At 28.4% G+C, this 27,788-nt stretch overlaps 2 protein-coding genes across 14 annotated transcripts in view; one reads left to right on the plus strand and one right to left on the minus strand.

The window, feature by feature from the left end:
- LOC107446349 (tRNA (32-2'-O)-methyltransferase regulator THADA) overlaps window positions 1-5,833 on the minus strand; it is a 46,137-nt gene extending 40,304 nt beyond the window's left edge. The window contains exons 1-3 of one of the 2 annotated variants that reach the window (XM_087159042.1): window positions 5,563-5,833; window positions 3,909-4,034; window positions 675-804 (exon numbers count right to left, since the gene is read on the minus strand). In XM_087159042.1, the coding sequence (XP_087015168.1) occupies window positions 675-804; window positions 3,909-4,034; window positions 5,563-5,667 (361 nt within the window). In that variant the 5' untranslated portion in view covers window positions 5,668-5,833. Of the gene's footprint in view, window positions 1-674; window positions 805-3,908; window positions 4,035-4,592; window positions 4,824-5,562 lie in introns of those variants that run through there. The other variant, XM_087159043.1, reaches the window with a different exon arrangement.
- A 240-nt stretch (window positions 5,834-6,073) lies between these two features.
- Window positions 6,074-27,788, plus strand: part of LOC107446352 (ral GTPase-activating protein subunit alpha-1) — a 61,050-nt gene continuing 39,335 nt past the window's right edge. For 6 of the 12 annotated variants that reach the window (XM_087159029.1, XM_087159031.1, XM_087159033.1 and 3 more), the window contains exons 1-16: window positions 6,127-6,443; window positions 10,553-10,663; window positions 11,522-11,574; window positions 11,702-11,803; window positions 14,115-14,361; window positions 15,561-15,676; window positions 17,079-17,226; window positions 17,366-17,540; window positions 18,129-18,366; window positions 20,622-20,699; window positions 22,151-22,237; window positions 22,605-22,802; window positions 24,794-24,867; window positions 24,947-25,058; window positions 26,061-26,183; window positions 27,308-27,533. In XM_087159029.1, the coding sequence (XP_087015155.1) occupies window positions 6,338-6,443; window positions 10,553-10,663; window positions 11,522-11,574; window positions 11,702-11,803; window positions 14,115-14,361; window positions 15,561-15,676; window positions 17,079-17,226; window positions 17,366-17,540; window positions 18,129-18,366; window positions 20,622-20,699; window positions 22,151-22,237; window positions 22,605-22,802; window positions 24,794-24,867; window positions 24,947-25,058; window positions 26,061-26,183; window positions 27,308-27,533 (2,194 nt within the window). In that variant the 5' untranslated portion in view covers window positions 6,127-6,337. Of the gene's footprint in view, window positions 6,444-10,552; window positions 10,664-11,521; window positions 11,575-11,701; window positions 11,804-14,114; window positions 14,362-15,560; window positions 15,677-17,078; window positions 17,227-17,365; window positions 17,541-18,128; window positions 18,367-20,621; window positions 20,700-22,150; window positions 22,238-22,604; window positions 22,803-24,793; window positions 24,868-24,946; window positions 25,059-26,060; window positions 26,184-27,307; window positions 27,534-27,788 lie in introns of all 12 variants that reach the window. The other 6 variants (XM_087159030.1, XM_087159032.1, XM_087159034.1 and 3 more) reach the window with 2 other exon arrangements.

A 27,788-nucleotide genomic window follows, 5' to 3' on the forward strand; every position in this document is an offset into this window, starting at 1 on the left:
TCAAATTTATAAAATGATAATTAAAATACTTCTATTCTCAATAAATGTAATATCGAACTTTTTATTTCAATACAAGTGCACAGCTTATTAATTCATAGTCATGACAATTTGAATGTCAAAATCTATTTTTAACTTTGTTTTCCTTAAGCTGCTTTATTAACAGTATTTTTTAACCACAAAAATGCTTCGGTTATAGGGTTATATTAAATTCTAATGGTCTTTTTGGTGATTAATTCGTAACCAGATTATTAAAAATTTAATGATAATAAAGCAGGGTTAACTTTATTTTTGGTTACACTATTTTGCAATATCTTGCAATTTTTTGGATCTCTTCCCAAGCTCCAAAGCATTGGTCAGCAAGTACACATTCACTGGTAATTAGAATTTTTTGATGTATTGGGCATCTTCAGTTCTATCCACACTAGATATTCAGGAAACAGAATTTGAGTAAAGTCTAAATTAGATGTAGTTAAAGGGTAAGGTTAATTTTTTATTTTATTAATATTTCCATCTTCAAGAATAATAGAGAGTAATAACACTTTTGACTCTAAATATTCCTTAAAATCTATTTTAAAGTTAATGACAGAGCAAATATTAATGAAATATTCATAATTCAATTACATAATACATAAGTATTTTGATAATTGAGAGATTCAACAAAAGAAAACTCTTACCTGGTATTGGCTTTCCAAAAGAACAGTATAAGAATATAAAAAGGGATGAAGCATAATAAGGATGAAATAGACCAGCTATTAAAACCGAAACACAAGTACCACATAACAGTAACAAGTCCACAGGGTAAACCTACATGACGAAAGATTATATTTTACTTAAAAATATATATACACGCAAATAAAAAAAATGTATAGTAAAAGTATATTCACAAAATTACAAATAAAAAGCAGAAATATTTTTATACATGAAACTTTTCGTATTACTTTATTAATTCACCATTTCCATACACCACACTATTTGTCATCAAAAAAAATCTTAAAAAAGAAAATTCATAAAAAAAACAATAAAATTTTTTTTATATAATTTTTGTATATTATTGTTTAAAAGAACATTCATTTCAAAAGGGCACCACATACGTCTTTATATCTGATTTTAAAAAAAAAGAAAATTCTTATTAAATGTTCTAAATCAAAAGCTATTGACATAAATTATTTATCAAAACTAAGCTTAGAAAAATTTATATCTTATAAGCTAAAGAAACACTTCAACGCTCTTTAAAGATGAAGAAATGCAAGCTTGCATAGAGAAATAAATGTGGCGAAGCATGATTCTTTTACTAAATTCATCAATGACTTTAATTACAGGAAAGACAGCGAGAGAATTTTTAAATTTGTAAACAAATTAAAAGGTGACTTTCCAGGAAGAACTAAAAAATGTAGCCGGAAGGATTTTATATTATAACAAAGATATTTCAATGCTTTCATTAAGCTTCACTCAAATTATTAACATCTGAACTTAGATCTCCAAAGAAAACAGAAGGATATGAGAAGAGAGATTTAAATGAATCATAATGCAACTCACAATGACCAGCAGCTTTTTAACAGAAATTTTGATTTACTGGAATTACAGGAAGTTAATCATTATTAAAACAATGGTAAAAGCTCTGTCTCGCATAACATTCCTCCAGAATTTGTAAAACACTTTGGTGATAATGTTCTTCTAGATATTATTATTTTGAGCTAGAACACTATGGTTCCTGCTGTTTGGAAGAAAGCGTTCATGAAAATGTATATAAAAGCATTCAATAAAATAGCCACGAATGCAGGTATTCAGAGTGGAAAAACGTAATTGAAAATGAACTTCTTTTGATGGAGAAGCATAAGCATCTCTCTCTTTTGAATTAATATTGAGAGGCCTAAGAATGAAAAAATAATAAAATGTAATTCGGTGCATACAATTAAAAATGTTGATAACAATGAAATTCACAAAGCTCGACTGGTTGCAACTGGGTTTAGTCTAATAAAAAAATGTTGATTATTCTGAATAATATACACATGTGGTAAATATTGAATCATTCAGATTATTAATTGCTTAAGCAGCAAAATTGGATTAATTTGTTACATTTTTTTATATTTAAACTGCTCATTCACAGGGTAATATTGATTAAAATGCATAAGGTTTAGAAGATAAATAGGGTAAAGAATGCAAATTAAATAAAAGTATTTATGGTCTACCTTAATCTGGTAGAAATTCAAAATGAATTCAAGTGAACTTCAAAAGATTGGTCTCACTCAACTTGCATCTGATAATTGCCTATTCACTAAAATTAATGATAATGATTTTTTTTTTGTAATTTGAGTATATGTAGATGATTTAGTAATATTTTCTAGCAATTTGAAATTATACAAGGATATCATTTCAAAACTTAATCAAACATTTGAATTAATAGAAACAACCAATGGTTAAAAAGTTCTAAGCATTGAGATGTAACAAAAAGAAAATGGAATTGGTTTATCTCAAACTCAATTCTTTGAATTTTTAATAAAAAAATATGGTTTGAAAAAATGTAAGAAAACACATAATCTCATAACTAAAGGTGACGAAAGATGTTTTAATCCTAATGATGATTTAATAAATCAGACTGATTATCAGGAAATTGTCAGTGAACCTTTTATAATTAGCAAATAGAATCCACCCTGATAATGCTGAACTACTTATTTCTCACAATTTCATAAATGTCTTGAAAAAAGGCATTATGTTTTAGCTAAAAGAGTTAATTGAACCGTTCAAAAGATAGAGTCATGTTTTATAGTAAAGAATCCGGTTCTTAAAACTATAGTGCGGATGCAAGTTGGGGCAACACAGAAGGAGGAAAATCTTTTTTAGGTTGTGTAATTATGACAGGTAATTCTCTTATAACCTGGAAAAGTAGAAAACAAAGATGTGTAAGACTTTCAACATGTGAAGTCAAATTATTTGCTGCAGCTGACACAACTCGAGAACTTACTTGAATAATAAATATGTAAAATTAAATGAAATTAAAAAAATTAATTAATGTTCCTGTTACTATATTTTTTTGTAGTCAAGCTATTATTGAATGGTTGAACAATGGTAAGTCTTCTAACAAAACCAGGGATGTAAATACTTAATTTCATTTTGAGAGTGATGAATGAAGATAAAACATTAAAAACTGTTTACAACAATACTAAAAATAAAATTTATAATTTCTTAACTAAAGCTGCAATTTTTGAGAAGTTAATTTTCTCTTTGGAAAATATAAGTTTAATTTGAAATTATATTGAGAGAATTAATACTTTTACATGCAGTTTTATTTGTATCAAAAATTAAAATTTTTCTCGCAGGGAGAGATTGTTATCATTCCCAGGGAACGATTGCTACAAAGTCTCTTTATTACCAACAGATGGCATTCTTTTAAAATTTGCATTAATTTGTGAGCTTAATATCAATAAACTTTACCTTTCTGTCTGAATCTCTGTTCTGATTTCTGTCTGAATTGCTTCGGTCTGAAAAGTCTTTTTATTACTGCCAGATGGCATTCTTTTAAAATTTGCATTAATTTGTGAGCTTAATATCAATAAACTTTACCTTTCTGTCTGAATCTCTGTTCTGATTTCTGTCTGAATTGCTTCTGTCTGAAAAGTCTTTTTATTACTGCCAGATAGGATTCTTTTAAAATTTGCATTAATTTGTGAGCTTAATATCAATAAACTTGACCTTTCTGTCTGAATCTCGCTCTCCAAGGACTATAAAATTTAATAGGTGATTTTAAAATGTTTCAGAGAATTCTTAACTTACTTGAACAAAGAGGATGTTAAAACTAGTAGAAAATAGCAGTTAAGTGATTATATAAATGTAAAATTCCTAACAAAAATCACATAGCAACAAAAAATTAAGTAAAAGAAAAATGAAGCTTTTGTGGATAAAATACTCACAGAATTACATAAAATACAGCTAAGATGTCGCAAGAGAGAAATCAATGCATTCTGCTGTTCTTGTACTAAGTCACCAAAGCTGATTTTGTACTTCAAGTTGCATTGAGAAATTCTGCTGTACAACACCTAAGTCAATAAAAGTATGCAACAAAATTAAATTTTTGAAATAAATATTATGAAACAGAAATTAAAAGGAGAAATTTTTTTTAAAAAAACTCTCGGAAAGAAATAATTAAGAAGTTTTTTATACAAAAAACATAAAAAGAAATAGCAATCTTCTCATTAACATAGCTTGTCTTCAACTAAAAAAAATCATTCTGTATTTTATTGCATTTAAAAGATTTTATTGTGAAAAATATAAATAAAAATATCTGTTTAAATACTTAAATTTGATATAAGAGCAGAATGCTAAGTTTATAATTTTTTTTAAAAAAACAATAAACTTACAGAAGTGATTTTTTTTTCTTTGTCTAAATATACAATGGCATTTTAGTTTTAAGTTAAATGTAATTGACATAAAAATAGTTAATAAGCAATCAATAATTAATAAAATAAGCAATGAACAAAGATATTATTTTGTATTGTCTATAAGTCAATGTCTACATATTAAAAACAAATATTTTATTTTATTTTATAACCGTCGTTGAACAGCCGACCCAATTTCATGGGTTTACGACTACTTACGCTCAACTCCGTAGCCTTGTAATTTTGAACCAATCCAGAAGACAAGGAAACTCTTGGATCAGTACCCCCAGAGGTATTGATTTGTTGTGGGAACATGGAGGACTTTGAGACTCGACAGATTTAACGTGCATCAGTCACCATTTACTACACGGGGAGTCTTCGGCCGGCGAGGATCGAACCCACGACCTCTTGTATATGGGCCCAGCGCCCTACCGACCAGGCTATCCCGGCTCTAAAAACAAATATTAGACAGTTCTTCTTTTTCAATAACTAAAATAGAATCTCTTTAAAGCATCCAGAATCAATTAAAATTCTGTAACAAAAATAAAGTGCACTGTTTTTAAATTATTCATTTTTTATATTTTAAGAGGAACAGAGTACAATTTGTGTTTATTAAGAAAGGATATTTTTTCCTGCTCTCTTTATCAACAGTTTTTTATGTTGTACAAAATACTGTTTATGATCAGACAACCAATCATGAATACATCTCTTCTTGGTTTGAAGAAAAATTCACAACAAAATAATCAAATGCTTAAAATAAGGAGCATAAAAGTTGATTTGTCTAATAGGTGTGAGGTATCTAAAATATGTGCTATTAATCTAAAAAACATTTCCATCACAAACAAGTATTTAAAACTATTTGTTACTGAGGGGAAGAATATATTTATGTATATAAATGTTGAGAATGGAAAATTTTTGTTTTACATTGCATCAGCATGAGTAATAGTTAATAATAAAATAGAGTATAAACAAAAAAGAAAGTGTGATTGTTAGGTGTGATAAATTTAATATCCATGATACTTTCAAAGAATACAGATGTTTTTGATAAAATCAAGTTAACATGTCTTATACTAGTGAATTGTCATTCAATATTTATAGTGGTAGTTACGCAAAAACATAAGTTAATATTATGAATAAAAATACAATTTTAAAACTACTATAATAAATTATGCCAATCTCTAAAACATACTTTCAAGGTATTATGAATTTCCACTGTGAGTTTCTTGTTTGAAAATTCCTTCAAAAGACTATCAAGTGATTTAAAAAAATTAGACACCGTCTCCGTTTCTAACATTATAGTTATAAATAGGTAAAGGAATTTAAGTTAATGATTGTTTTTGTTTACTGGCAAGAAAAAAGTGCTTAAAAGTAGTTATTCTAATCAACCCGCCGGAACATAATATCCCCATACCACGATATTTTGACTTGTTTGTAAATATATTGCTAACTATGCCAGATATGCAATTTCAGTTTTTGTCGGATAGCTTTTTTAACTTTGTTTAGTTTCACTGAGATTTTTTTCTTAGCTAGTCCAGTCTCTTATATCCTTTTATGTTATTAAAACAGCCATATAAATTAATAATATAGGTAATAAAAACGAATTATCTGAATTTTTTTTCTCGTAAAACCGTAAAAAACAAGAACAACCATAACATTGGTGATAAATTGAGCATATAGACAGTGTTATTCTTTAAGTTTTTACAGCAACCATATAATAAAAGTTGCCAACAGTTTTATTGGCTTAACTTTTCTTGGGATTCTTGGCATTAAATTAAATGTTTTTATTGTTTTAGAGCCAAATAAAGTAAGCTGACAGATCTGTATTGTCCAATTAAAAGTGCTTTATTCGAGAAAATATAAAGAGAGTATTTCTGTTCGTAGTTATTCATTAGAGGTGGGAATGCAATGGGATGCCTCCAGGGAAGTGTCAGGAATCTTTAAAAATTTTCTATGACGTTTGAAGGATGTTTAGTAAAAAGCCTCATTCAGATGTCAAAAAATCTTCTCTAAAAGTTTTAGACCTGAAAAAAGATAGTTTGGGCCGTTTGAAACATTTGAAAGTTGTTTTAGGTAAGTTTATTTCTGGTACAAGTTAAGTGGGTAACATAAATAGACCCAAATTTAAAGTTAGATTTTTAGTTATTTATTACTTTAAACTGAGATTTAATTCTTAAATCAACATTTTACTTAGTTTCGTTTTAAATTGGTTGTCATCCTCCTTTAATGTCCATGATCTTTTAAAACTGAATTCGAGTTCCTATTATTCAGGGCACTTCAATTTCGTAATTTCTGTCTTATTAACAATTAATTCCATATTTATTGATACATATCTTCGATTTTTTTCTCCTATATTTTAATCTTGCATTTTCAGAGATAGCTTAATTTTTAGTTGTCATGCATAGTTTGTTCAGTGCATCTTACGAAATGAATTAAAAAAGATTTATTATTAGATTATGAAATATAATTGAAATTGTAGGCTTGCCTGAAATGCGAAAACAAATCAAAACTTTCGTTAATTTTCTTTAAATTTTGTTTGGTATTTCTTTTAATCTATGAATATATATTTATTATTAAGAATTAATTATTTTTCTTAGATGCCAGCTTTTATACCTAAATTTGTTACTAAAATTTCTTTTCTTTGGGTATTTCCTTATAGTAATATGTCAACTACAATTGCTAATGCCCCAAATGAATTTTGAACTTGCAATTTTTTTTAAAAAAAAAAAAGGCATGTAGATTTTTATGAGGTGGCTATGAGTTATACCCTTATCTCATTGAGTTTGTGGTTTTTTATAGTTCCTCGCTGGCCTTTGCGAGGAAGTTGCCAAGACTTAGCAATTATTCTGTTGCAAATCATAATGCGCAAAGCTTCCCTCTTTATTCATAACCTCCAGTGCAAAATTATTTTTTATATTTGATTATTAGGTATTTGGATAAGTTATTCTGCTGATGTACCCAGGGTTCTGTCTAGGTTTTTCTGAGAGGTACCTATTTTGTGAAAATTTAGACATAATTTGTGAAAATTGAAAATTATATTAAAAAATCAACGCAAAAATATGGATTTATCGTTTCTTACGGGATACAAAAATGAAATTTAAGAAAAAGTATTTTGTGAAACCACCATTTTTCCTAAAGTTGAATTTGTGAAGGTACTGCTAAACGGTACTTAATTTGGCCCTGGTACTGCAGTGTGTGACACACCCCAATATCATAGCTGGAAAGTGCAAGTCAAATTATGAAATGTCCTCTTTAAATTTCATTCATGGTATTAAAGAAACACACATAGAATTAGCTCAACAGGTTAATTTTGGGATATTTCATGATCTGTCTCACCAATTATAATTGCCAAGACGCCAAATAGATTTTTAACTTGGAAAAGTTTTCTAAAAAGAAAAAAAAAACATGTAGATGAAATGATGTTACTGGTAATACCTATCGAGTTTGTCTTCTTCTGTGATGTGTTTTTTAGTTTCTCGCAGTCTGCTGCCCAGAAATTGCTGAAAAGAACAAGGCTTTACAATTATTCACCCGTGGATCACAAGATGAAAATCTTTTCTTTATTTTTACTCTGTAGCCAAAATCGAGCCAATTTTCTTTTCTGCTGCAGTGGAGGAACATCAAATAACATTGCCATTGTCTCTTGACACAAATGTTTGATAAGTTGTTATTAAAAGCCTTGATCGCTCAAATATAATTCTTTTCTTGTCTTGATTACATTTGTTTTGTTAGTCAATGGAAAAGTTATGAAGAATAATAATTATAGGTGTATACAGAAATAGCTAAGAAATTTACTGTCTGCTCAATATCAATATTTTGTTTTTCATCTTGAAGTCCTTTTTTCTCGCTCTTTTTATGTTTCATTTTAATTTTTAAAACATCTTTTAAAATGCAAGTGTTTTATATTTCCGCAGAATATTGTAATTTCTAAAAATTTAGACTATTATAAACTAGTTTAGATTTTTAGTTAACCCACTGATTATTTAACTACTTTATTTTTAATGTTCACTCATTCTTAAAAAACGATTTTGCTTTTTTAACATTTTAATGTTGTTAACATCAAGAATATTTTTCTTCTTTTTTTATTTACCGTATATTCTGGCGTATAACGCGCACCCGTAATTTCTAATTCCTTTTTTTAAATTTTAAAATATACTCTTCGTATAACGCGCACGAAAATTTGGATTGTACATGTGCAATATCTCGTCTTTCAAGATCGTAAATAAAAAGTATTTTTCCCTATCTTTTGCAAAAATAAAAGAACTGAATTTGACATGTATGTGAGGGTTGAATTGAAGGAGCAATAATGTGATTCTGGATGGACAAAAATGGTGTTAAATTGTGGGTAAAAAACATCTGGCAAATCCGTCCTGGTTGCGTTAGAAAACCACAAAGCCTTTTAGAGTGGGACATGTTTAGGTCCCACCTTACAGATAATACAAAAAAAATTTTTAATTATAATACAAAAAAAATTTAATAATAGTAATTGATAGTGGAAGACGAATATAATGAACTATTTATGTAATAACGAAAATCAATGAAGTATATAGGTAAAGGTATGTTATTTCTTTAAAATAAAAGTATTTTTCTATACTTAAATTTTTTTAATCCATAATTTTTTATATTCGGCGTATACCGCGCACCCGTAGATTCCGATGTTATTTTTTGTATTAAAAGTGCGCGTTATACGCCGGAATATACGGTATGTATTTTTTTTCAGAGGAATATTTTTCTAATTAGTCCCGCAGTGGACTGATCGTTAAGACACGGTTCCCAGCAGATCACCGAAGTCAATCATCACTGGCTGCGGTCAGTGTGCGGGTGGGTGACCCACTTGGATCAGTCTGCGTAGGGACCAAGGATGTGCGGTATTGGTCCTCGTTAAACTGTGCTACCGTAAAGTGCTCAACTTCGCATGCAGGTCGTTAGGCTACCGAAACTGGGGTGCCATCCCCTCCGCAGAGGATCAAAATTGTGATGGCATGTCTTCGGATCATCCTCAGGGATGTTTCCCAGACTGTCGCCAATAGCCCATTGTGCAGCTCTAGTGCGACGTGAATGAACTACAACTACAACAATTTTTCTAATTAATAAATTTAATAATAAATACTATAGGTATTTGTTTTTTGACAATAAATTATTTTGACTTATGTGTTAAAAAAAGTAATTCTCTAATCACTTAGAATTTCTTTAGAATATATTAGTAATTTCACTTAAGATTATAACCATAGAGGAAAATGTTGCTAGCATCAATGCACCTTACTGAATGGTAGTATTTTTAATAAGAAGTATGTCTTAACTTGAACTTTGGTTATGAAAAATTTTCAATTTTTTTATACATGTGCTTGTTAGAAATTAATTAAAATTTCCATTATTATTATATATTTCTTTATGGGAACACAATCGTTTCAAAGTAGTTATTGTTAATCTAAAATTATGCTATGTAGCTGCTTAATGTTATTTGCTTGTTTTATATACATTCTATTCACCTTTTTTTTATTCTTCTCTTATCGAAGTTTTTTTAATAAATATAAAAGTAAGCTTATGAAAAATATATTTTCTCTTATTCACTTTAAAAAAGATCACCTCATTTTGAACTTTTAAGATATGGTTTTTTTTTAATATAATTTTTTGTCAAATTAAGTCAAATGCTAATAGCATTTTCATTATTTTTTTCGCATAATAAAACATTTACTTTTCATGTAAATTGTTATTAAAAAGGTTTTAAATTAGAATCTGCTTTAAAAAGGATCTAGAAATTTAGATATTTATATCACTATAAATATACAAAAATGTTAAAGTTGACTAAACATTTAAATGAATTTGAGATAATTTTATGTTCAAGTATCAACATGACTGAGAAATTCATTAATATCTTAACACTGACTATAAAAAGAAGAGTTTTTAGAAATGATAGATATGCCTACAATTTGGAAAATTCTATTAAAATAATTATATATTGATGATAAGGCACTGTTTTTAAATAAACTAACCAATAAATCATAGTCATAAAATGACATTACTCATAAACTATTCAATGTATTTTTCTAAATTAATTGAATTTGCTTTTGAATTTTCTTTCACTTACTGTTAAAAGGTTAATTTCCTTAATATTTCATCTAATCTTATTGAATGTATTTTAAATTTTCATTTTCATAAATTCATTTTGTTTTTTCTTTCAGAAAACTCTGACATTCATGAAGCAAAAATCTTCTTCGAGTCCAATTACAGTCACATTTTTTATGTGTTTTATGATGTTTTTATATCTGCAGAAAATAATTTGAAACAACGAGGTAAATGTTTTTTTTTTTTAATGATTGTTATTCATATTTATCTTCTTTACTGATACGATAAGTACAGTTATGTTCCTGAAAGTTAAAATTTTGTAAGTTATAATCAAATGCTCCATAGCAAACTATTTTTAAAAACTATGTTTAAATTATTAATTCTAATTCTAATATTGTAATTTTCTAATAAAATATATTTAATTGCAACTGGAATTCACATTTATGTCCTATGCCAGCCATTTTTTTTACACAAACTTGTAAAAATTCGACACAACTTTGGCAAACTTTCAAGTTCACAGTACCCGAAAAAAATTTGAATTGTGCCATGTGGAAGTTATTTCCATGATTGAAAGAATGTCTTGTGTTTCCATTTTTAATTATTAAAAATTCAGCTATTTCTAAGAGAATTCAATTTCTCCTATCTACATTTCATATTCACCTGAATTAAAAAAATATCTACCATGATTTGTAATGATGCTTAAGATTTGCATTCATGCTTAATTAAATATGTTTAAAGATAAATTTGATGAAATAGTTTGCCTTTTTATTATTTTGTTGTGTTTATATATATGTTTTTGTAGATCATGAAATTAAATATCATTTTTGTGAATAAAGCTTTATATCAGACCAACTATACTATATTTGAAAACAACTATATTTGAAGTGTTGAAATTAAATATTCTAGGCATTTTTTTTTCTTTTGATTTTGTATTATTATAATAGAAAGTAATTTATATGCTGAAAATTAACTGTATTTAAAAGTTACATAATATTTTTATAATAAAGAACCTGTATTAGTTATTTATATCATGCTCATTTATAATTTATTTGATGTCTAAATTTATAATTTGTTATTAATTTTAGCTCATCATCGAACAGGTAGAGAAGATTTAGAATTAGTACGCTTCATATTTGAGGTATAGTTTTATTCATTGTACGGTAATATTTAAAACTTGCTTAATTTTATCAAACGAATGTTAAATCTTTATTTTTTATGCATTTTTAAGCTACATTAATGAATTATTGTCCCTCATTAATTTTCAGAAACTTTTGATTTTACTTCCGGAGTTGATAAATCGACGATGGCAGTGTCACAGCTTACAGAATATTATGAAAAAGTTTCTTCACTGTGGAAATTCAGTGAAGGTAAGGTTTTTATATCTGAATATGTGAGATATTTTTTAAAGCTTTTCTGAACTTTAAAGAAACAACTTCTAATAATTTTGTTTTATCAATTTATTTATTATAGTTAATTAAGTTTTTATAGTTAATGTAATTAGCATAGAATTTTTATTATCAGACGCAGATTTCGTATTATTACAACTTGCGAATCGACTATTGTACGTGTTTAAAAATATTCTGGAGAAACTGTAACTCAAAGGCTACTTTTACTGAACGATTGAAAAATGTGATGTAAAATTTTGTAAGTTTTTGCTTGATAAAAAAGGCTATTTTCAGTTTAGCTAAGGCCTGGAATATTTAAGAAAAACAACTTAAAAGAAAAAGCTGTCAACTGGTATTGTTGAAGACTCAAGAATGGTAGGAAATAGATCTTAATGATGATGTGCCAAATTTTATTTCATTGACATCTGAAGAATTCTTGCTTAAATTGTGATAATGTCATGGACAACTTAGCACTGAGGAAATTGTCAATTTGGTATCTTTGAGAAGAATGTTTTCAGAACTCTTTGACAATATTTTGGATAATAACTGGGGGAAAAAGCAAGATTATGATTTAAATCTATAAAGGTGACAATATTATTAAATTTATTTAACTTAGTATTGTAATGAGATGGGCTTCATATCTTCTGAGAATAAATGCAAAACAAACACCACTCATGATGATCTTTAAAACCCTTTCTGTAGTAGAGCAAAAGAATGAAATGTGAAGACAACCTAGATGAAGATGTTGCTGTACGTAAGATAAAATCTGGAGGCCAATTCTTGGGAAAAAAGCCAGTCTAGGAAAAACTTCCAAAGTAGACCATTGTCCACGAATTACTGTATAGCCTATGCTGACAACGTATTTGCCCTTAATGGGCTTTTTCTGCCGTATAAGCGACATGACACTTTTATTTACTGGGTCCATTGCGGCACATATGGTATATGTTCATTATTGTAATATAATGCAATTAATTTAGATATAATTAATTATGCAATTAATAATATAACTATACTGGATAGTAGGTGATTTTAATGATGGACCGTTTAGGGTTAAATACGACTACTCGGTCTTATGGTTCCGGCAGTGATGAATCAGAATGTGGTAGTAAAATCATAACCGACGGATACAGAAGACATGTTAAATAAAAACGCTGGGTTGTTTCAAAAACAACTACCCAATTATTACTGTTACAAGAAATTGAAAATCTGGCTTTTAAAAAATTACAATTGGAAAATAAAAATATATCACAATTTTTTTCTTCTTCAGAATAATACTGTACTATTATCTAAAATAGAAAATAAAATACAAATAGATGGGTTTTTGTTTTTATTTAATTATAATCACTTCTATTTTTTACTTATAGTTAGATGTTTATAAACTTACAAGTGCAACTTGAAAAGGTCTTTAACTATTCATGGATTCCAATATCCCTTGATGCAGAGAATCAGGGTCTACTATATTTTTTCAAAACAATTGTTTTCTTTAAAGTTCTTTTGCAATTTATATTAATTGAAGATTCTGTTTTCTAATTATCAAATTAACATTGAGTGAAACACATTTTATTTGTGTGATTGAAAGTTTCGTTCAAATTTTTTATCTGATAAGTCTTTGTAAATTTAAAATAAACTGGGCTTGCTACTATTTATTTTTTTAACCTTTTTAATGGAATAAATAATGTAATGAGAAATAATGTAATACGAAAAGTGTGAAGCATTTTTGTCTTTCTGATAAACAATTATTGGTAGCTTGATCTTGAAAAATTGATGTAATCTCTTGAAATATTTCTTCTGTTAAATGGTTTTTTTTTCTTTTCTTTATTATTATTATTATTCTAGTGCATTACTCTATATTTACTGATACAAAGAAAATGACTTTTTTCCCCCTTATTCTTAGTTTGCTTGTATATTATTTAAAAGAAGTTCCTATTTGATCAGTTTAAATTTACAAGATTTTATTTTGAATGTTCAAAGAGGTTTAAGGTTATGTAAAAAAAAAAATTTAACTTATATTTTTTACCTCATGATTTTTTTTTCTTTTGTAATTGAAATATAGCTCTTTGTATGCAAAACAGACAATAGAAATAATATGTATATTAATTCTATTCGAAGAAATATTATTCAATGGTGGGTGGTCTTCAAATAAATTTCGGTATCTTACATTTTTTGTCAAAAATTTTTTAAATCAGTTTTTAGCATGAACCTCTGTATTTCATGATTTTTTTCCTCCCTGACTGGTAGTCTCAGGTTTTGAATTGTCCTTGTTTTTATATATTGTTCATTTTTCTTTTGACAGCTTCGGAGAGATGGGATTCGGCTCTTTCTTTTGTGGTATCAGATATTAGGTGAGAATGCTCCTGGGGAACTAGATGCCATTTTTATGTCACTAGTTCCGGGTTTGATTCCTGGTGTTCCAAACCCCTACATAGTTCCTTCTAGCTCAAATCAGAGTCATGGACTTTTCAGTAGAAATACAAATTCTGGTGAAGGATACCAAGAAACATCTACCTTCTACGCTAGTGCTACTGATGTTCCAGAGAGCAGTAAGAGGTTTTCCTATTTTTAAAAAAGAGATTTTTGTGTTCTCAATAATTCTAACTGTAACTGTTTTAAACATTTCTCAATAATGTGGTGAATCATTTGCTCTTTCTGAATAATCATTGACTTATAACTGTAAAAAGTCCCGTATCTGAAATGATCGGGACTTCGGTTAGTCCAGAAATTAGTTTTTTTTTTAATATTTTAGGTAAACAAAGATCAAAACATGTGTTATTTAATAAAATAAATAAATAAATGACAATTGACATTCATTTTTATACAATATTTTTTTGTTATTTGTTGAATGACATTTAAATATCTAAAAAATGTTTAGTATAATGAAATAAATGTCACTAATAAAAAACAGAAAAAGTTAAGCTGACAGCCAGTTAAACTTTGAAATTATAAATGATTTTATAAAAAAATCCGTAGTTTTGTCCCTTGTTTATTATTTATTTATTTATTTTTATTTGGATGTCTGCAGACCTGAAACTTTGCACAAAATAAAAATATAATTTAAAAAATAAATATAAACAATGGACAAAACTGAGGATTTTTTATGAAAACATTTATAATTTATACCAAAATAAAGCCTATCTGATAGCGATCCCATTGTGAAGCTCAAAAGCAGTGTTTCCCAAAGTGTGGTACGCATACCCCCAGGGGTACGGGAACAGTTTAACGGGGGTACGCGTTCTTATGCAAAATATCTTGCAGCAAATTAAAATTTCAAAAAAGCTAGTCATGAAAATTTACGATTACATATTTTTCTATTGGCTATTTTTGTTGCAGAGTTAACAGTTAATAATTAGTGGTGTCAACAGCCAGTTGTGATTTTTAACTTTTGTACAATCTTTTTTATAGTAAAAAATACATTCATTTTTTTATTAGTGGTACGCAGCATTACGAAAAATTTAGAATGGGTACACAAAAGTCATATGCTTGGGAAACACTGCTCTAAAGCAACGAAAATAAAGTACTACTAGTCGAAATGTCACTTATTTTATTATCATTACTGTTATTTTTTATTTGTTATGCTTAATCCCAAACTCAGTATTATTCCACTTAGCAGGGTTCGTAGCCAAAAGTTTGTTTTAGATGGGGAAAGCATGTTGACGGAATAATCCTAAAGTACCTATTATTGTAGTGTTTGTTGTATTTTGTTCAATTATTTTATTCTGATTAAATAATTGTGCTTTAATAGGTCCTGTATGCCCCATAGAGATTGCTCCCCTTTTGCCTCCCCTGAGTGGAGAACAATTACCTGATGATAGTACGAGATTCTACTTAGATTGTTTGCTAGAATACATGGTCTCTCAGGTGAGTTCTAGTTTCTTAGAATTGTAACGGTATATTAATATCATGCATTTTGATATGATATTATTTTATTTTATAACCGTCATTGAACAGCCAACCCAATTTTATGGGTTTACGACTACTTACGTTCAACTCCGTAGCCTTGTAATTTTGAACCAATCCAGAAGACAAGGAAACTCCTGGATCAGTACCCCCAGAGGTATTGATTTGTTGTGGGAACATGAAGGACTTTGAGACTAGACAGATTTAACGGGCATCAGTCACTATTTACTACACGGGGAGTCTTCTGCCGGCGAGGATCGAACCCATGACCTGTTGGATATGGGCCCAGTGCCCTACCGACCAGGCTATCCCGGCCCCGATATGATATTGTGTAAATCATTTGGTTTTTTTCAGTATCTTTAATTAGCAAATTTCTTATACTCCCAAAAACAGTGAAGAGGGGAAAAAAAGCTCGCCAGAGAGCTTTTTATTTTAGGACACAGCTTTACGTAAAAGTTTATCTACTATTGTCAAGAAAAAAATAATCACATAGCAAATATTTGATCTGATTAGAGAAGCAAGCAGGGGTGCAGCCTTTCAGTAATATAAAATTTCAGTTTTTTATATAAAAAAAACTGCTTTGTCACATTAAACTTTTAGTTTATACCTTACTATTATCAAACATTGGATTTTGTTTAATGCACCAAAAGCGCATTTTTTTATATTAAACTTATAATACAGTAGGGAACTGATTATTCGGGACCATCGCTATTCCGTATAACTGATTTTTTTTCCGGTTTTCTGAATCGATACAAAAAACCGTTTTTTTTTTATTGTTAAACCCAACTAAAAAAAAATAGTTGGAAATAATCTTAAAAAGAAGAAAAAACGATGAAGTAATTCACTAATGATTATTTCCAAAATGATGGTAAGGTAAACATCTTTCAAAAAAGAAGAAAAATCCTAAAATCTTATGAGAAAAAAAAGAAGAAAAAAATTTTTTAAATGGCGGGAAAAATTTTCGAATTTCGTTCCGGTTTTCTCATTTTCGGATAACGGGTTCTGAACTGTATAATCATTTTGTTTCCTTTTAAAACTAATGTTAATTGAAAGTGAAGCGTAGATATATCTTTAATTATAACTAATATTTTAAAGGTTTTTATTATTGATTATATATTGTACTTTATATGAATTCAGAATCTTTGTGTTTCAGGGTGACACTGCTCATACTTCTTTTTTATGTATTTTTCACATCCTTCATCTTATATTTAAAAAAAAAAAGAAAATTATGCTTGTCGTGTTAAAAATTAGTTTTTGACATCGAAAAGTCAAACCCATTTTAAATAATAAATAGCTCTTTAGTTTTATTTCTCTTATGCTGCTTTTTATCTCCTTTGTGATACAATTGAATCAACTGTATTAGCAGGTGTGTAAAGTGGAGTGGAGAGATAGGTCAGAAATCCGATACCTCAAGTGCTTTCATTTTTTGTTTGAGAAGTTTAAGAAACATTACCTACCACATCTCTTTCCAGGATTTTCTTGCATCTCAAATTTGTTCTCACCATCATTAGGTAAATATGTCTGAGTTTTTATTAATTTATGACATTTTTTTTTTTTTTTTTGTTATTCTCATAACTTTCTATGTTATGATTATTTCTTTTTTTATGCTTGTAGTGTTTTGTGTTAAAAGAATTGTTTTGTGTTACTTAGATTTACCAGTGCTGCGAACTGAAAATGATATTAAGTTAGACCACGATAGTACAAGGTTTTCACAAAAAGAGACTTTGTATCTCTGTCAGTCAACAGTTATTCGATGGATTACTCATTTTACTCAATTAGTGAAAAAGACCACTGTTACTTTTCAACAGGCTGCAATAAGCGAGTCGTAAGTTATTTTTATCATTTTTTAAAAAATTTTTTTGAATTGAAAAGCTAACTTACATAATTTTACGATTATTTGTTTACTTATAATTATGAATTTTAGCTTTGTAACCCTTTTTATTTTAATTATAAATGCATTTTAGTTTGATTGCAATATTTTTTGTAATTAGATTTTTGTTTGTTTATATAACCATACATAAAAATATTTTTTAATTCATTAATACAAGATAGGTGCTCAATATGGAACATGTTTATTTTAATTACTATTATATGGAGGAATACCTTTATTTTTTAAGAATTTTTTAATTCTTTTTTTTTAAATTCAATGTAAAATTTAATAGATATTATTATTTAATTAATAATAATTTTTAATCATAATTTTTTTTTTGTGTCAATCTGATGATGAAAAAATTTATTATGATGTTAACTTTATTTAAGTAGAAAAGTATATTGCATAAGTATGGATTATAATATAAATAACAATAGAATTCAAAATTAGCTACTTTTAATGTTATGGCCTAACTTTTGAGAAGTGAAAAATTTATTAACTTGGAGATAGTTAAAATTGAGATGTCTTGTTTTTCTTCTTTAGGAAGGAACAGAATGAAACAAACCGTCCATCTGCAACTGCAGAATCTGAAGGGAATCATCATTCTTCATCTCACAACAACAACAACCTCCTCACAACATCTTCATTTGGGATGGAAAGGGACCCCAGTAGTACATCTCTAGGAAACGATGACCTTTCCCTCCACGATTATGCGATAGTTCGCAGTACTCTTTATTCTAGTCGTGAGAACATCAACATGGTGAACGAGATATTTCGCAGGGTGAGGTCTTAACCTAGTATTGAATGCAGAAATATAAAAAACTATCTCTGCGTGATTAAATCTTTTATACTTTAAAGAAATACTAGCATCTTAACAGTAATGACTATTTAACAACAATATATTACTAATGCATCAATGTATTGCCTAGTCCTAATAAGTATACATGCTGTTATTTTTAAAAGTGGAGTAAGTCAATTCGGAAAGTGGTACAAGTCTGAAGCTTTTAAGAGTTAATGTTTGAATGAATTTAAAAATGTTGGCAAAGATTAATTAATATGAGTAATTGAGACATTATAATAAGAGAAAACATAAAATGCTACAATGATTATTAAAATTGTTAAAAAAAATTAATGCCTTTTTAGCTCTAAAAGAACTTTTTCACTTTCAGAAATAATGGCTTATGTCTTTGTTCATAATAAAAAATTATGTGTCCCAAAGAACCATAACAACTGGAGCCTGGATTTTGATTTACTAAAAATCTCTAGAAGTGCCTTTAAAAATATCAACAACAAAAAATGCCTTTAAGAACATTTTAAAATAAAAAATAAATTAGCAAATTTTTTTTTTTATTTCTATTGGTAATCAATAATTTTGTTCATAAATTTAATATAACAATCATTAATGTAGTTTTGTGCAGTGTGGATTTGTCAGGCATAACATGACCAGTGCGTTTTCCTATAAATAGGCATAATTAGAATCATTCAGGTGTTTGTAAAGGAACATTTGCAGACTTAAAAATTTTATATTATTCTTGTAAAATTGTGACATCCTTAATATTGCTGATGAATTGCAAACATAAACATGCTTGCTTTCTTGTTTCAGCAAGTTGAACAAATCTTGTCTTTTTCTACTTTCTAATTTACCTCAGTAAATTGCTCTTCAACTCCATCTTTTTTTGTTTTCAAAATAAAGTTATTTTAAACTTAGTTACTTTTTCTAAATTGGAAGTCATATTTATATGGAAACAGTAAAGCATTATATAATGTAACTCAGTTAGAATGTGTGAAAGTTGTAAAAATTAGCTAGTATTTCTAAAAATTTCCAAAAATCTCTAAAAATGTTCCAAAATTAAAAGAAAAATGCTCCCAAAACTCAAAAAATATATCCAAAAAATAGGCAAATGTTATCAAATTCCAGTTCTTAATCATAACCTTTTGTACATCCTGTGTACAATTTTTTGTGTACTTGGTGCACGTAAGTAGTATCAAAGAATTTTTTTCTTGAAACGTCCGAGCAAAGCATCAGAATTGTGATTATGATGGCCTAGAATGTTATGTATCAATAAAAGAACGGAAAAAAATTATGGTTCCACAGTAAAATTAAGCATTTATAGCAAAACCTTATTTGTATCATAATATAGTAGACTTGTGTATGTAATTCTAAAATAACTACTGGATTTATGGTCTTTCTGTTGTTCTTTTTCCATGGCAGCCTAGAATTGAGAACAATTTATTGTAACAAATTTCTGTTTATAATAGGGAAAATTTAAATTGACCCAATAATATAACTTCAAATCTGATTGTTGTTTCTTCGATCTAAAAAAATAACTTTCTTTTCAGATGGTCCATCTTTCAAATAGACTAACGTGACCATTTTTGTCCAATAAACAACCAGTTTTCACAAAAGAAAGGAGAAAAAAAAATTTAATTGCACATTTAAGTTTAGAAAATCTTCAAAGGAAATCTTCTTGACCATGTCATGTCTTTGAAACCATTGCAAATAGACAATAAAAGTTTAAAGGCAAAAAGATTTACAACCCATTGTTTTTTGTTTGTTTGCTTTTCCTCTTTTAATTGTAATGTGAAGGTTTGACTGTAGCCTGTGAATGTATTGAAATTCTAAGTATTTTTTTATGTAGAAAGCTCTTTAGATTATTGAAAACAAAATAAAAAAAAATTTTTGCTTTTTTAATTTAAATGATAGTTAAAAGATTTGTTAGCTTTAAGCATTCAAATATTTGAATCTAGCTTTTTGCATTTTTTGGAAAAAACAATTATTTTTAAATTTTTATTTAAAGAGGAAGATTTAGACTAATAATTTTAAAAAATTGAGTTTAAAAAAATAAAAAAAACTTTTAAGAAAGATAAGTTGTAGGGTTAAAAAATTGTTTTTCTGAAAATAATAAACTTTTATTTCTGCATTTTGCTATGATTCTATCTAATTAATGTCGGCAATTCTTACATTAAATATTATTAATTTGTATTGATGTATGTTTTAAGTTTCTTAAAATTTTATAAAATTAACCTTTTTTTTAGGCATTTTTAATGCACTTCAAGTTTTCCTCCACTATGAGAAAGGTAGTTGCTGTTTATAGAGAATGGATTCATAAAAATGTAAGTACAGCACATTTGTTTTAAAAACATATAACATATATAAACAACATCATCTAAATGGAAAGCATTTAATAATTTTAAATTTTCCTTTACAATTTCTTTTCACTTATTCATACTTTTTTTAAAGAAATATATCAAGTTTTCTTCTATTGCAAAAAGATTAAAGGGCTGCCATTGGCAACTTAAGTGACTATTTTGAAAAAAAAAGTTACTAATCTATGGTTACTAATTTCACCAAAATATAGGCAAAAATGACTAGGTTCAGTTGGGGTAAAGTGGGTATAAAATCAAGCTTTTTTTAAAGAAGGCTCTAAAACCAACCCATTAAATATACTTTTTGGTATACTTGAAATGTAAATGAGAGCCTTTAATATAAACCTTTTACTCTAAAGTTTTTCAAATTCAAACTTGTAAAAGTGTTATCAGTAATCAAAACACAGCATTTCTTCTTCTCAGCTTAAAAAAATGTCTTAAAACTTATAAAATCAAGCAATTATTAACTACAACCTATAGACCGGAAAATAACGGAAAAATTGAACTATTAGGGAAAATTATTGTAACACATTTGATTTATAAAATTAATGATACATTTGAGTGTGAAGTAAATTATATTTCTGAAGAATATAATTTTATTTCACACTCTGTAACTAAATTTCCACCATTTTATTTTATGTTTGTTAATGTCCCATTTACACTTCCTTTATCAAGAGAAATTTATCCATCTGTGCAAAAGCTAGAAAAATAAGTGTTAACAGAACAATAATTCTGAAAATTTTAAGTACCCTAATACTAGAAAACTTAACCCAAATATTAATTATTAGATCAATAAAAATAATATTCATATTAAAGAAACAACTAAAATAATTCATGTATCAAGTATGAAATGGTAGTACCCACCATATAAATTAAAATTATCTCATGAATAATAATGAATGTTATCATTTAAATATTAATGTTGTTTAATAACATTAATACTAGAATTAAAGAACTAAAAAAAATTCTGATTATGACCTATCATAACATGGTTAATCCCCTTTGGTTGTCTTCTTTTTCTGAAAGATCCCACCTTTCAGTTTCTGACAAGTTAAGTGTTTGCCCTTATCTGACACTGATATGTGGTATAAAATACATTTTTTCTTTCTCTGTGGTCAACACCATAAACATATAACATGTTTATAATATGTCTGGTCTTTGAAACTAGAATCTTCCAGCACACAATTGTTGAGATTCAAGACTGTTTTTTTTCTTTTTGTTGATAACAGCATTACAGATTTTGTTGATTAAAGACCTTTGTGCCATTTTTTTTTTTAATTAAGTAAATGATACTTAAGTTCTGAACTTTAGAATAAACAATGCAGAAAAATGTAGAGTTTATAATTATTTAGCACCTAAATTCATTATTGGTATTTGTTTCTGAAAAAAACTGCAAGTGTTCATTATTATTTTTTCAGAGCAATGAAAAACCAATTTTTTTAGAAGAACCTGTTCTAACACTTGAATCAAAAGAAGACAAAGTGGATGGTCCTTTTTTATCAAAAGTTAGTTTGTATTTTCTTTCAATTGTTTGCAACTACCATATCTCCTTGCAATTTATTTAAAGATTAATTAATATTTAGTTATTAGTAATTTCATTAGCTTTTTTTTTATGGTATGTATAAGTTTAACATGTCTTGTTATTTTGCTCAAACAACTTATCTTATATTTGCTGCATTAAATTTTTTTTTTCATAAATTATTGAATTAAAAATTTCTAATTAATATATATATATATATATATATATATATATATATATATATATATATATATATATATATATATATATATATATATATATATATATATATATATATATATATATATATGTTTAAAAAACAGAACCAATGACTTCTATTTTTTCTTGACTAGGAAGCAGGAGGGGAAGAGTATCCATCAGAGCTTTCAGGCATGCGCCTGAGAAAAGATTCCTACATAAAAGCAATACACAGTGATAACAATCATTTGAGAGCTGGTCTCCAAAATATGCTCATAGTCTTCCTGACAAATGCAGCAAATGTATTTTTATTAGATTTATCTCACGATAGCTTGCATTTCTTGGAAGAACAGGTAACTATTTTTTATTTCTATTGAAATATTCAATTTTGAAGTTTATTTTGAAATCCTGCGGTTAATTTCTGTTTAGCTTTTAATAGTAATTTTGTGCTATTTCTCACCAACAATGTCATGGGCCTTGGGAAGATTGCTTACCACCTATACAATCTTGCAAAATACCTTTGTGGGAAGGGGAAAAACATAATATATTGGCCTTGCTTTATTTTTTTTATAACCGTCTGTAAGCAGCCAACCTAATTTTGGGCTTACAAATACTAATATTCAACTCTGTAGCCTTGTAATTTTTAGCCCAATCCAGAAGGCAAAGCAAGTCCTGGATCAAGTATTGGGAGAAATTTTCCTTCGTGTAGGAGTTTTTGATCGACTTAACCCACATTTGAGTTACATGGAGATTAAAAACACATAAACCTCCCATGATTATCCTGACGCTAGGCCACTCTAACTCATGATCTGTCTAGCACTGAGGATATTTTACATCGGTACTGTGTTCAGTGCTAGCCGTACATGGAATTCGTATCGACCTGTCATTCCTGATATTCAAACCCAGTTCACCTCATTGGAAGGCGAATGCTCTATCCCCTGAGCTGCCATTTCAATGAATCCCATCAATGAATCCCATCACAGCACACAGAACAGAGCAAAAATTACTAGCCAAAGGAAAACCCTGGGAAAAGATCCAAGAGAGTTGGAAGGACTATAGTCATATATATCTCGTATGGAATCCATTGCTAATTTCAGACTTAAAGCAGGTCATGATTGTTTAGCAGAACATCTGAACGGCATTGGTTTCCTTCCAGTAAATAAATGTCAAATCTGCAGAGCAGGTAAAATGAACCCTGAACACTTACTATCATGCCTAGAACTCTATAAAGATCTCAAAGAAATGGCTATATTCTCATGTTATATTGGAATGCTGGAAGCATAATAAGTTCTCCGTAAGACTTTTGGGACCTGCATTTGGGTGACACTTTTTATTGAAGTTCATTTTAATTTTGTTATCATTATTCATATTCACTGTTACTGTTTATTTTTCACGATTTTTAATTGTTGTGTATTGTTATTGATCACGTATTGATACAGGGTGCGTTCTGAAAGTAATGCGTATGATTTTATTGTGATGCTACTATAAATTGCAGCGCACTCAGATTGGTCTAAAAATGTGGTGGGGGATTTGTCCTTCCAAATACGCCTGGTCTCAGGTCGCTCCGAGTGGAGGAGCGGTAGGACGTGTCTTTGCGCAAAGTCTTTTTTATGATTGAGTCACAGTGTGATGGAGTGTTCGCTGGAAAGCTATAAAGTTTTGTTTGGGAAGAATGCGACGGAAACTCATCACATGCTTCAAGACGCCTTCAAGGTGAAATGCATTTCGAGATCTCAGTGCGTGAAATTTTAAAGTCAGACCGTCGGTTAAGCATTCAGGCAATCACCAACACCCTGAACTTGTTAAAATGTGTGGTACATGGGATTGTGACGGAGGATTTGCAAATGAGAAAGATTTGTTTGAAGCTTATTCCGAAGGTGTTGACGGAGGAGAAAAAACTACCTGACCCAAAGTGAGACCCCCTTGGTGCCCCAGCCTCCCTATTGCCCTGACTTGGCACCGTGTGACTTTTTTTTGTTCCTTCGACTGAAAAGAGAGCTGAAAGGAAGGCACTGGGAGTCGGTGGAGAACATCCACGCTCATGTTACAAGGCTCCTGAGAGGCATTCCTGTTGAGGAGCTCCTGGGTGCCTTCCAGGCGTGGCAGAATCATCTCCGCAAGTGTATTGGTGCACAAGGGAACTATTTTGAAGAATTTTAACCATTTGTACCCATAGGATCAATAAATCTATTTTTCCCAGAAAATGCGCATGATATTCTCGTTTTTTGTATATGTTGTCTATATTAAGTGGATTGACTTCCAATAAAGCTGTATGTTAAGAAATCTATATATATTGTTATCTTGTTAATAACGAATTAAATTGAATTAATATTTGATCTTTTAGGTGGATATGTGTAAACGTGTGTTAAATATATATCGATATATGGTTATGAATATTCAGATGGAAAGAAGAGTATGGTATGATTTTTCCCTGAAGATTTTCTATTTGAAGAATTTTTTAGTTTTTCTTTTTTAATGTTTAGTTTTTGTTATGTAGGCAACAGTTGTTGTTAGTTTTGCTTCAAATAACTTCATTAGTTCTTAAAGAAGTGCCTCCTGTTAGAAAGGAAGATGTACTGGGTGGTCGATTAGCTCCTGCTTTGTTTCAGGTAAATTAAGTATTATTTGAAAAACTTTGTAGTTTTAAATTTTTAGCGTTTGATTTATTTAAGCATTTTAATTATTTTTCTTTATGTATGAGCACTCTCATTTGAAGTTTTTTTAAAACACTTCTGCAGATTTCCAGGGTTTTTGACGAGAACAAGTTTTTCATAGGGTCAATAAATTGTTGTTAAACCCCTCAACTTAATTGTCTTGGGCTCTTAAGGAGCTTACAACTATTTGATAAATTATGTTTAGTAAGATATTAATTATTCACTATATTTGTTTCTTAAATTTTTTTTAAAAAATGAATATCAGTCATGTCACATTTTTTTCAGCTTAAATTTTATTTTTCAAATTTTGATTGTAATTAAAAATTCTGCTATTTAAATTAAAATCCCTATTTTCCTCGACTATCTGAGTGTTAAAGAGAAGGTAAAAAACGATGTTTGTTGTTGGTATATTGCTCTTAAGTATACAGAATGTGTACCGAAATTATTGCCAGATTTTTGTATTGGAAGACTCTCTACAAGCTAGAATAATTTGGTTGAATTGATGAGTGGTTAAATTTTAGAAATTTTTTCTCTCAGAAGAAAGTTATGATAATGTCCAACTTACAGAAAAATCCAAATTAGTTTTTTTTTTTTTAAATATTTTTTAAACAATTTTATATTAATTTAAAAATATATATATACTGACTTCACTTTTTTTAAAATCAATAACAGGCATAAAACGGAACATAATAATAAAAAAATATTTCTGACTCGCCTTGCCTGAATTGAGAATTTTCAGTGGATTTAAGTTGTTGTTGATTAAATGGATCTAAAACATTTGCTTGCATTTGTGTGTAAAATGAAATATGATTTGCAAATAGTATGGAATGCGCACAAAAAAAAAATCTGAATGACGCACTTTTTCTTAATGTTGCAAATTAGCATGTTGAAATACTAAAATTACTCTTGTTACTTCTAACATGTATCAAATTTTAAAAAAATTGTTTTTTTTTTCAGACTTTGATTGTAACTTGGATCAAAGCAAATCTAAATGTTGTCATATCAACAAGCCTTTGGGATAAGTTTCTCTCTGTCTTATCGTCTCTGACTCTTTGGGAAGAATTGATCAAAGAGTGGGCTGTAAGTTTCTTTTCTTTCTCTTTTTTATATTTTATTGTTATACAACTTATTTTTCTGTATGACTTATAGTACCTGCTGTTAGTACATTTGTTCTGGGGGCATTTGATGGTATAAGGCATCTGATTTTATAAATTGCTATATAAAAGGTTTCTAAATTAAACTTTATAAAAGCATTAAATTTAGATTCATTGCTATGTTTTTATTTTATTATAGCTGCTTTATTTTCATTTGAATTTACTACAAGGTCTTAAAATATTAGCTTATTGCCGTTTGATGCACTGTTAGTAGCAATGTTTATGTGTCAGTTACTTAAAGCTAATATTAAGTTTAAAAAAAGCAAGTAGGTTAATTTTTATAAGGGTCATTATTCAGTTTTTGTGTATGGTACATTTCATAGTCAAGTTATCATATAATTGTATTTTTTCACTAAGAAAAAATACTATACAAATAATTTTTTTTCTAATAATTTTACTGCACCCTTTTCGGTATGTGAACTAAAATGTGGAATTAAGAAATCAACTCCGAATTAAAATGCTGAACCAGATGGCATTTTGCTAAATTTCTGGTTCATCTCGGAATTAAATCCAAATGTACTTTACTAAGACTTATTAATCTCACTTGGACTTCAGTTATCCATAGTGTCAGGTTTCCATCCAAATGAAAAAAAAGTCTTGCTTTGGTATGAGCTTGAAAAGTATGAATATAAGTCAAGCACTATGGATTGTAGATTTACCCATAAGATGTGAAATTTATTTGTTGTGAAAAGTATAGTAAATGATGTTGAGCTTGAAATAAAAGTTTAGTTTAAACAATTTTAGAAAGCAACTTTATTCAACATTTACAGTTCGAAATGTAAAAAATAAACTTATATTTCCCTTTATCATATTTTGAATGTAAGAAAGAAATTGTGTAGAAAATGAATAATGCCTTTTATTGCTTAAAATTCTTTTATAAATTTATTAAATTCCTATAAATAATCATTATTTTTAGTTTTTTCTCTATTAAAGTTTTAAGGCAAATGTTAAACACAAAAACAATGGCAAAAAACTGCTGTTAGTAGCAAAAATTTTGATTTTTAAGATATTTATTTTTGTGAATATAACCTTCATTATATCCTTTTGCAGAAAACAATGGAAACTTTGACCAGAGTTTTAGCCAAACAAGTGTATTCTCTAGATTTAAATGACTTGCCTCTGGATAGATTAAGTGAGCAAAAAATGAAGAAAAACAGAGGTATGCGGAAAACTGTTATCGGAAACCTGGATGAAAAATTCGAAAAATGCAAATCGCAAAGCACTTCTGTTGTAAGAGCTGGAAATATTTATGATGATGCATCTTTACAAGGAACTGGTAATATTAAGTTATACAATTTATAATCTATGGAATGTATAAACAAACAATTGTTTATTGTCTCATTATTATATGGATAAACAACTCTGTCTTCTGCTATGGTTATTGCCAATGCTCATCGTATTTGTATTTAACAAATTATTTTTAATGTATTTTTCACCACAAGCAAAGACTTTTTTAAACCACACCTCATGGTGGTAATTTGTGTATTAAGCAATAATCCGTGAGGAGCTAAAAGACAATAAGAAAAAAATT

Source organism: Parasteatoda tepidariorum, chromosome 3 (genome assembly GCF_982258835.1).
Source record: "Parasteatoda tepidariorum strain Cologne lab strain chromosome 3, Ptep-v5.0, whole genome shotgun sequence".
NCBI lineage: Eukaryota > Metazoa > Arthropoda > Arachnida > Araneae > Theridiidae > Parasteatoda > Parasteatoda tepidariorum.